This window comes from Otolemur garnettii, unplaced genomic scaffold (assembly GCF_000181295.1).
Source record: "Otolemur garnettii isolate 467f Iridium unplaced genomic scaffold, OtoGar3 scaffold00038, whole genome shotgun sequence".
Taxonomy (NCBI): domain Eukaryota; kingdom Metazoa; phylum Chordata; class Mammalia; order Primates; family Galagidae; genus Otolemur; species Otolemur garnettii.
The window spans coordinates 14388027-14399133 of NW_003852433.1; the positions used below are offsets into that span (position 1 = coordinate 14388027).

The 11107-nt window shown below is 50.9% G+C and overlaps 1 protein-coding gene across 1 annotated transcript; it reads left to right on the top strand.

The window, feature by feature from the left end:
* Positions 1-1404: 1404 nt before the first annotated feature.
* On the top strand, positions 1405-10539 carry SDS (serine dehydratase). Its single transcript, XM_003789953.3, has 8 exons — positions 1405-1496; positions 5300-5454; positions 5807-5846; positions 6081-6220; positions 6320-6411; positions 6953-7180; positions 8783-8907; positions 9872-10539. Exons 2-8 carry the CDS (start codon positions 5302-5304, stop codon positions 10078-10080), a joined length of 987 nt encoding a protein of 328 aa, XP_003790001.1. The 5' UTR covers positions 1405-1496; positions 5300-5301; the 3' UTR covers positions 10081-10539.
* Positions 10540-11107: the final 568 nt, after the last annotated feature.

Here is an 11107-nt window from a genome sequence, read left to right on the forward strand (position 1 = left end):
TGGGGCTTAAATGAGTCCCACCCACCCAGGGGACACACAGCATGGGATCAGTTACCAGCAGGTACTCCAGCCGTGTGTATGCCAACTGTATACACTCAGATACACACAAGGGAGGCTCCATCCACGTCTGAGATTCACAATCCCCACATCTCCTGGCTTTGCCATTCCATGTCCCCAATGCACATGTCCCAATGCACATATGAAAGAAGTGACCTAGTCCACTGGGGAGGAGTCATGGGAGCTCTGTGGAAGGTCAGGGAGGACAGCTGGATGGGACAGTTTGTCCTACAGGGTGGGATTGCTATGCAGGCTGTTTGTGCACTGGCTTTCCTCTGTCTCATTGATATTCTTGTCCAGGCCAGCCTGACAAGTCAGCTTTGTTGAGGGGGCCATGAAGAAAGCTGCTGGGCGTGTGTGTGTGTGTGTGTGTGTGTGTGTGTGAGAGAGAGAGAGAGAGAAAATCATCCTTGTGGACAGACAAGGAGGGGACAAGATAGACATTTTTCGGCTGAAAGACCTTCCAGTTCTGCATGATGATGATAGTGACGATTGTGGTGATGATGATGACTACTAATACTGAACACTCACCCAGTACCAGGCTCCTCATACACATACATCATCACTATGTCATCTAAGCCTAGGAGGGAGGTACCATTATCAACCCATTTTACAGATGAGCAAACTGAGGCTCCAGGAGGCCACTTGCTGATTGCCACACAGCTAATAAACAACACAGCCAAGATTTGAATCTTGGCCCCCTGGGTCTTACCTACTTGACCCTCCATGCCAAAAGGTCATAAATGGATGACAGGGGAAAGTAATAAAGGAAGGCAATACACAACTATGTTTGGATTATAGGTTTGGGAGTCAGATTTCTGGATTCCAAGACCGGCTCCTCTCTCTTACTGCCTGAGTGGTCTTGGGCAAGTGACAACCTTGGCTATCTCAGCTTCTCTTTCTGCAAAATAGGGATGATAACAATATCCACCTCCTGTGAGGTTTGGCACTTGCTCGGGGCTCAGTGACTGTTAACCATTCTGGCTATATTATTGTCTGGGAACCTACCACATGCAAGCACACGCTAGCAGCTTTTAGTGCATTATCACCCGTGCTCTTCATGCACTCCTCCTACTGGTCCTATGGAAACAGGTATTGTCCTCATCTGCAAATGAAGAAACTGAGGATGGGAAAAGGAATGTGGAAAGAAGGGAGAGGAGAGGGTCGTGGGAAAGACAAAATGTTGCCAGAGAGAAAAAAGCTCAGCCAGCTTCACCCTCCCCTCTGGAAGCCCCGGGCCAGGGGGCGGGTCCCGGAGGAGGCGTGGCCGGCGTTGGGGTCCCATTGGCTGCCCAGAGTCGCTAGGGGAATAAAGCTCCCGGTTCAGTGGTCCCCAGTACCATTCAGCAGACAGCCCACTGTGTCCCTCAGACTCTCCGTGGGATCCCGCCTTCCCTTGCTCACTCTGTCCGGCCGCCCAGCTCCATCGACTTTGCCCAGTAAGTGGCCTCATCCTCTGCTTCGCCCAGAGACTGGAGTGCCTTTGGCTAACTCCATGGTTTTTCAGGGGTAGAGGGAGAGACAGAAAGAGTCATAAAAACCCATATTTTGGAGCCAGACTGGCTGAGTTCCCGTCCAGTTCTGTGCCTCAGTTTCCTCATCTTTAAAATGGGGGATAATAGTAGAACCTTCTTCCTGTGGTGATTGTGAGGGTGGAATAAGATGTGCACTTAAAGTGCCCAGTTCAGATGGTTCGTATTTACTGAGCACTTAGTATAAGCCAAGTTGAGAGAAGAGACTGCCGTCCACGGGCGCTGCTCAGGTGCCCTCCCTTCTCGGTGCCTGGCATAACCTCTTGCGAAGTCATGTATTTAAGCAGGGTAGGATGGGTCTGGCAGGCTGAGAGGGGTTTACGCATGCCCTCTACATGCAGCCCCAGCAGAGGGTGGGGGACCTTCAAGGGGAACCCCTTACCAAAGCATCCAATGGCACAAGCTGAGACAGGTTGTGGGAGGTGCTTCTCAAATCCACCTAAAGGGTCCCCAACCAGGAGGGCTCCCTGAGGTCAGGGCTTTAATGTCAGTCAGGGATGGCATTTGGGGGGGGGGGGGTTGGTAACCTCCAGGAGATGAAAGTTGATTGAAACAGATTTGGGGATGCCTCTGCTGTGGAGTGTCCCTGTCTCTGACTTTTATTGAAGAGATCTAAGTGAGGTGAGTGTTTAAATGGCCCCCCCAGCTGTTAGCTAACTCCGATAGATATAAGCTACCCCTGTTTGGGAGGTGCTAAGGCTGGTGCAGTGGTAGGGGTGTCCACCCCTCACTTTTCATCCGACCAAGGAGTATCTGGGCCAGTCTAGAAGGTGTATCTGAGCCACCCATGCCCAGGTTGGGGGACTGGACCAGGCAGTGTCATTGGAGATGGGGACACTGGCTGGCAACTCTCTTGTCTTCTCGGATAGTGGAGGAAGGAGGAATGAAATAGTCTCTCCTGGCTCAGTCATGTTGGGGAGAATGAAATCTCCCCTGGGATTCTGTCTTCTTCAGAGGATCTACTAAGTGTAGAGTATAAATGTCTTAACACAATAATTAAGAAAGTGTGTGGGTGGCACCTGTGGCTCAGTGAGTAGGGCGCCGGCCCCATATACTGAATGTGGCAGGTTCTAACCCGGCCCCGGCCAAACTGCAACAATAACATAGCTGGGCGTTGTGGTGGGCGCCTGTAGTCCCAGCTACTTGGGAGGCAGAGGCAAGAGAATTGCCTAAGCCCAAGAGCTAGAGGCTGCTGTGAGCTGTGACAACAAGGCACTCTACTGAGGGTGACAAAGTGAGACTCTGTCTCTAAAAGAAAAGAAAAGAAAGTGTAGCGAGGGCTATGTTGACCAGTTTGTTGTATTTCAAATTGTATATAAAACCAGCACATTGTACTTCATGAATGCATTGATGTACATAGCTATGATTTAATTAAAAAAAGAAAAGAAAAGGCTGGGTGGGCAGATGTGTCTGTAGCCAGACTCGGAGCCACTTCAACTGCTTCATCACCCACAGCCTGTCCATAAGGGGGAGCCCAAGCCACACCCATGGGCCCTGCAGGGAACCTGGGCCCTGGAGCCTATTGCCTGAGTTCAATCCTGCCTCCCCCACTTGCCAGCAGCGTTACTTTGTACAAGTCATGTTAATATTCTAGTTCCTATTGCTGTATAGTAAACGACCCCCCAAAATAGTTATGTTGACTTAAAACAGCAGCAGTTATTTGGGGGTTCAACTGGGCTCAGGGAGGCAGTTCTCACTCGGGATGTCTCATATGGCTGTACTGTGACAGTGGCCAAACTCAGGTCCTCTCAAAGCCTTCCTCCTTCTGGTGTGTGGCACTTGATGCTGGCTGCCAACTGGTACCTCAGCAAAGCTGTCAGACAGGACATATCCATGTGGCCCCCAACATGGTAGGAGTTGCCCAAAGGAGGAGACCAGGTGGAGGCTGTGTCACCTTTTCTGACCCAGCGTTGAGAGCAGGGGTGTGATAGAACAGGGCCATGAAGGCTCCAGGGAGCAGGTCATGCCCATCTCTTCCCAGCTGCTCTCTGGTAGTCTGGCACTGACCCTAGTAAGTACACGCACATCGTGGAAACTGGCACATGCTATGAATCAGGGCTTTCCTTTCCTTTGGAGAGTTGATCACTAAACACTTACCAGCACACCGCTGCTTGGAAGTCACATAGTGCCACTTCCACTGCAGTTACAGGAGCTCAGGGTTCAAGGAGGAAAACCTAGGCTCCACCTCTCATTGAGAAAAGCAACACTGGGCTTGGCCCCTGTAGCTCAGCAGTTAGGGCGGTGGGCACATACACCAGAGCTGGCAGGTTCGAACCTGACCTTGGCCTGCTAAACAACAATGACAACTGCAACAAAAAAATAGACAGTTGTTGTGGCAGGGCCTGTAGTCCCAGCTACTTGGGAGGCTAAGGCAAGAGAATCTCTTAAACCCAAGAGTTTAAGGTTGCTGTGAGCTGTGGCGTCATGGCACTCTACCAAGGGCAACATAGTGGAACTCTGTCTCAAAAAAAAAAGCCACACTGCATTGTGAGAAGTGTGTGTGACACAGATGAGCTCAATGTGGCCACCCTGCAAGTGCAGCCTGAGCCTGTTTCCCCATCAGCCACATCCTAGGATTATGAGGAGGAGTAAATGAATTAACAGCCGTAAAACTTCACCTTGTGGAACTTGTCCCAGTTAGATGCTGGGCTTTCCTAAGTTAGTTTTTTCTCTCTCTTTTTATACATTTTTTTCTTTTTTTTTTTTTATTGAATGATAACTATGTACATTAATGCACTTCTGGGATACAGTGTTAGTTTTTTCTGTCTTTTTATTCATTTTTTTCTTTTTTTTTTTTATCGAATGGTAACTATGTACATTAATGCACTTCTGGGATACAGTGTGGGGTTTTCACACACAATCCGAAACACTTCCATCAAACTGGTTAACATAGCCTTCATGTCATTTTCTTAGTTATGATTTTAAAACGTTCACATTCTATCATTTTTTTCTTTTTTCAAAACTTTTCTTTTTTTTTTTTTTTGGAGATAAAGTCTCCTTGTGCTGCCCAGGCTAGAGCACCATGGCATCAGCCCAGTTCACGGTAACATCAAACTCCTGGGCTCAAGTGATCATCCCGCCTCAGCCTTCCGAGTAGCTAGGACTACAGGTGCCCACCATCCTAGGTTAGTTTTTAAAGAGTACTTTAAATAAGTAACATAAGCACATGGTAAAACATTCAAACAGCACAACAGGTGTGCTACAAATCCAGGTGCAGCTCTCCCCAGAGGCCTCTGCCCTGACCAGTTTTGTGTTTCCTGAGATGTTCTGTGCACGTGAACATTTGTGGATGTATGTGTGCTGCGTCCTTGCATTTTTTACATAAGTAGACTATTCCCAATTATTCCCAGTCTCCTGCCTTTGCTTAACCATCTTTAATTCACTCTGAATCAGCTCATACAAATCCACCTCTGCCTCCTGATTTTTGAAAGCTTCAAGGTCTGAATATGATTTCAGCATGATGTGTAAGGTGTGCAGGAGTCGGGGGGCGGGGGGACAATCCTTCTCCCAATTTTACAGACAAGAGAGCTGAGGCTGTGGGGTGGGGGGATTACCTGTCTGATGTCACATGGTGAGTACGTGGCCCACTTGAGATTTCAACCCAGGTCTCTAAGATGCTGTCTGGGAAGTGAAGGAAGGGGTCACACTGTCCTCTGGAAGGCACTAGGGCCAGCTCTCCCGACCCTCTGGGTTTCTTTCCTTTCTTCCAGAAATGACATCAGGAGAACCCCTGCATGTGAAGACGCCCATCCGTGACAGCATGGCCCTGTCGAAAGTGGCAGGCACCAGTGTCTACCTCAAGATGGACAGTGCCCAGCCCTCTGGCTCCTTCAAGATCCGAGGCATCGGGCACCTCTGCAAAATGGTACAAGACAGGGTCTGCATCATCCAGGCGGCGGGTGGCGGTAACAAGTCCTCCTTCCAGGAATTCCAGGGTAGGCCACTAAGTGTCCTCCACTAGGGTCTCCCAGGTTAAGGGGCACCCGTCTGGGATCTATGGACCAATCCCAGAGCCATCAGATGCTTCTTCCTCATGTTTCCCTGAGCCAGTCATTTTGGAGAGGGAAGATACAGTCTGAGTCTAGGGCAGACCAAATTCTGAATGAAGGAGGAAGAGGTCAGGGTCAGTCAGAATCACTGGAAGATGTTCCAGGTGGGAGGGAAGGAGCCAGGCAGGGGCTGGGAGGGGGCCTGATCTTCCCCTCTTGTCTCTGCAGTGGGCTGAGCAAGGCTGTGAACACTTTGTCTGCTCCTCAGGTAAGTACCCTCTCCCTACTCCCACCCTCTGCCGTGTGTCCCAGACCAGGCCCTCCAACTCTCTCCAACCCTCTCTCATCTCCCAGCGATGGGCCATTGCAAACATTTGTGGAAGTCCCCAGTCTGGAATTCTAGGGGGAGGCCAGTGTTCACCTTGGATTAGAGGAGAATCCAGAGCCCCATGTTGCTCCCAGACCCTGCCTCATAGACATTCTCCACTCCTACCCCTGGCAGCGGGCAACGCAGGCATGGCGGCTGCATATGCTGCCAGAAGACTGGGCATCCCTGCCACCATCGTCGTGCCCAACACCACACCTGTGCTCACTATTGAGCGACTCAAGAATGAAGGCTCCACAGTCAAGGTGGTGGGTGAGGTGAGTGTTGACCCAGGGCAGGAGCCACAGAGGGCACCTGGTGGCCGGACAGAGTCTCCCCAGGGCCTCACCCCTCCTGTCTCCCTGGTTCACTTACAGACGTTGGATGAAGCCTTCGAGCTGGCCAAAGCCCTGGCAAAGAACAACCCAGGCTGGGTCTACGTTCCCCCTTTTGATGACCCCCTCATCTGGTACGTGGAGTTCAGGATCACCTGGTGTGGGTGGCAGCCACCCCTTCATCACTGGGCCCCATCATCATGCCCAGCAGCTGCACATGTGTGTACACAGACCCTCCCACTGGGGCGGACACCATCAAGTACAAGTGTGAGTGCACACACACAGAGACACCACACAGGTAGACAGACGCATGTGCACCAAATGCCTGTTGTCTATGGCTCAGCACACAGAACATATCCAAGAGCAAACACACGGGCCTGGAGCAGTGGCTCACACCTGTAATCTCAGCACTCTGGGAGGCTGAGGTGGGAGGATCCCTTGAGCTCAGAGCAAGAGTGAGACCCCATCTCTACTAAGAATAGAAAAATTAGTTGAGTGTCATGACCGGCATCTGTAGTCCCAGATACTCAGGAGGTTGAGGCAGGAGGGTCACTTGAGCCCATCAGCTGTCTGGGATAAAGTCAAGTGCAAACTTGAGCTGGTGTGTCCTGGGCCCCTGCCTGGTGTCTCCAGGAAGCCCATCCCTGACCTGCTGCCCTCTCCCATCCTCTCTAGGGAAGGCCATACTTCCATTGTGAAGGAGCTGAAGGAGACCCTGAGTGCAAAGCCAGGGGCCATCGTGCTGTCAGTGGGTGGCGGGGGTCTGCTGTGCGGAGTGGTCCAGGGGCTGCAGGAGGTGGGCTGGGGGGATGTGCCCGTCATCGCCATGGAGACCTTCGGTGCCCACAGCTTCCATGCAGCGACTGCAGCGGGCAAGCTTGTTTCCCTGCCCAACATTACCAGGTGAGCAGCTGGGGTGCCTCCCCCGAGTGCCCAGCAAGAATGGGGGATACATGTACCCCTCAGTTCTGGCTTCAAGGTAGATACTCACTTTACAGGTGAGGAAACTGAGACTTTGGTCATTTGCCCAGAGTCACACAGTGAGTGGTACAATGGGCACCCAAACCCAATCTATTGACTGTGGTGACTGTGTACCATGTCACACTTCCTTGCACAAAAGTCTAATATTGATATTTACTAAACACAGCTCTTGTTCCCAAGGAGTTCATATCACAGTCCCAAACTATTGACAGATGGTGTTTAATCACACAAAGCTCAAAATAACAATGGCTTAAGCAGGATTGAACTTTATTTCTGTCATATAAGAATAAAATCTAGAGATGGATAGTCCAGGAGCAAATCCATGAAGCAGGGTCCCAGGACCCTTGAGTTTGTTGCCCTACCATCCTTAGCATGTGGCCTTATGGTCCAAAAGGGCTGCCTGAGTGCCAACTATCACACCCACATCCCATCTCACAAGAAGAAAGGAAGGAGAGAAGGCTATGCTCCATCCTTTAAAGATAGACACAGACACACTTCCACTTACCTCTCACTGGCCAGAACTTAGTTACGTGACCACACCTAGCTGTGAGGCCACAATATGTCTTTATACCAAAAGTTTATGTGTGCAGCTAGAAGGGATGTTCTGGCAGATAAGACTCTCTGATGTAGATAGGGAGAAGACTGAGTCCACTTAAGAACTTCTGGATTCCTGAGCCCAGTACTGGAGCTGCTGTGTTGGCCTCTGCTCCCACTCTAGAGACCAAAGAAGCCCTGGCAGAGTGCCTACTGTGAGCCATGGTGCTGCCTAAGGGCTGAGAGGGCCCAGGCCCTCAAGATGCTCATGGATGAAGAGGCGAAGTGAGAGGGAGTTGAGCCAGGAATAGGACCAGTGGTCAGTCAGGGAAGTTGGGGACAGTATCAGATGTTGGTTATCAGTGCAGGTGCTAGACTTATGCAGATCCTATTCCCAGAGCCAGTGCCACCACTCCCTAGGCATGTGACCTTGGGCAAGTACATTCTCTGCCTCTGTTTCCCCTTCTATAAAATGGAACCAGTTGATAACAGCAAAAGTTGTGACAATTAAATCATGTTTGTGGAATGCTTGGCACCTAACACTTTCTCAAGAAGTCCTACGTTTGAGAATTCCACACAGAGCCATGGGGCTGAGTAGTCTCCCTGGAGGACTCCTTGGAGGAAGTGGCCTTATTCCTGGGCCTTCAGGGACAGGGCAGGATGTGGGCAGGAAGAATGGTGCTAAGCTTAGTGAGAGTTAGCCAGGTGGGGGTCACCACCTAGAGCAAAGACTGGAGCTGGGAAGTCCTAGCAGACAAAAGGTCCTTTTAGACATTCACTCCTGATTCATTGTTGAACTGAATAGGATGCTATTTACTCCCAATTCAAACTGTGCCTTATTAGAAGACCACCCCCCCACCCCAGCTTGAAGAGCCCCTGGGGCTTCTCAGCACTGTGCAGCTCAGAGGTTACGCCCACTGGGTCTCTGCCTCCTCTTCTCTCTCCTGTTTCTTCCATCTCCATGTCCTTCTCTGTCCCCATCTCTCGTAGTGTTGCCAAGGCACTGGGTGTGAAGACCGTGGCAGCTCAGGCCCTGAAGCTTTCTCAGGAACACCCCATTTTCCCCGAAGTTATCTCAGACCAGGAGGCTGTGGCTGCCGTTGAGAAGTTTGTGGGTAGGTACCAAATCCTCTCAAGAGCTAGATGCTGGCTGTCCACTTGGTGTGTCAAGGGATCCCACGCACTCCAAATTTTCTTCACAATTCTATCTTCCATTCCTGCCTAGTACAGCCCATTAATGGAAGATACTATTATACAATACGATGTAAAAATAGAAGTGAAAGCCACAGTGGAGAAGCCTGATAACCACGGCATTAGGGAACACTAACGGAATATTTAAAACGTTGATTCACTTCCTGGTAGCCAGGGTAAAAAAGAAGAAAAACATAGGACTCAAGAGTTGGACTCAGAGGTGGGTCTGTAACTAAGTTGGACTCTTTCTAGGTTCAGCCTAGAGGACAGGGATGACAGAAGGAAAAACAAAATCCCGGCATAGTGGCTCATGCCTGTAATCCCAACACTTTGGGAGGCCGAGAAGAGAGGATCGGTTGAGGCCAGGAGTTCAAGACCAGCTTCAGCAACATAGCAAGACTCTGTCTCTAAAAAAAAAAATTACTTTAATTAGCCAGGTGTGGTGGTACATGCCCGTATTCCCAGATACTTGGGAGGCTGAGACAGGAGGATCTCTTGAGCCCAGGAGTTTGGGGTTATAATGCACCACTGCAACCCAGCCTGGGCTACAGAGACTCTGTCACTAAATTAAAAAAAAAAAAAAAAGTAGCATTTATTCTGCCATTTAATTCTCCTGTATCTGCAGCTAACTCAGTTACCCAACAGCATTCTTACTCAGATGATGCCTCAGAATCAAAACAGCACTCAGGCAATCATGATCATTTTACCAGTGTTAGCATTCATATGCCCCAGGCCCTGGCTCAGGCTTAGAAGGTCCCACCTAGGGTGACCATGAGAGGTTTGGACTACGACCTGAGCCTGTGACTAGGGCTGAGAGCATTCCCTAGCCCTGCCAATGGCTTGTCTGGGGACACAGGCCACACCCTTGCCATGCCCCTTCTCTGGCAGATGATGAGAAGATCCTGGTGGAGCCTGCCTGCGGAGCGGCCCTGGCCGCTGTCTACAGCCGCGTGGTGCAGAAGCTGCAAGGGGAGGGGAAGCTCCAAGTCCCCCTGCGGTCACTAGTGGTCATCGTCTGTGGGGGCAGCAACATCAGCCTGGCCCAGCTGCGGGCCCTCAAGGAACAGCTGGGCATGAAGAATGGGCTGCCCAAGTGAGGACGCTCACCCACGTGTCCTCTCCTAGCCCAGGAGACCCCTGGAGGGGCTGGAGTTTTATCCAGCACCTCACTGTAAATATTCTTGTTTGGTTGTGAGCCTGAGGCCCCTGGACTGGCAGGTTAGCTTCTTGTTGTCATAAGGCCACTGTGCAGAGGGGCTGGAAGGTCAGGGGCCAGTGAGGCTGAGATGGGGCTCTTCGGCATCTCTGTGACCGCTCTGTGCTGTCCTTGGCTACTCTGCTGGAATGATAACTGCCCACAAATATGCCAGGTCCCCAGAACTGGGTGGGTGTGGTAGCCCCATCCCAGCCTTTCCCCTGGCGAGGTGGACAGAACCTCAATCCAGGGTTGAAGAACTATCCTGTCCTTCCTTCCAAGAAGCCAAATCCCCACCTTTACTTGTTTTTCTAAGATGTAATCTTTTTCACTGAAAATTATGTATTTATGAAACCAAGAATCTTTTTCTCTGAGTTTTTCCATTAGCAGCTGTCTTCCGCCCTCCGCTCCTCCCACCCCACCAAGCCTGCTCTCAGCCCAGCTCTTAACTGTGGGCACACCTCACTCACCCCACTCACCCACACCCCACAGCAAAGCCAGGGCCCAGACTCCAGCTGGGCTTGTGTGCCGGGAGGGGACATTCTCAAACCACAGGGAGCAGGTGGCTAAACAAGAGGGACTCTGGGTGGGACAGAAGCTGCCTCTGTTGCAGGCAGGTGAGGCTGATCTCATTGTGATGAGAAGGCCTTCCTGTGAGTCAAAATGATTTCACCACAGATCCACGGAGGGGGGAGGTGCAAACTGACATTGGACACACACCTCTGGGACAGGGAAGGGGTGGGAGACTTGAGGTCAAGGTCACGCAAACCTTCTTAAAATATGGAACCTTCTCTTCCAACTAAAGCAGAAGCTGGAGGCCCAGTATAAGAGACAAAGGGGAATTGCAGGGGCTGACTCAAGGGCATGGAGAGAACCCACACACACATACCAACCACCACTCCGGAATGTCCCCTCACCTCCTATAGCAG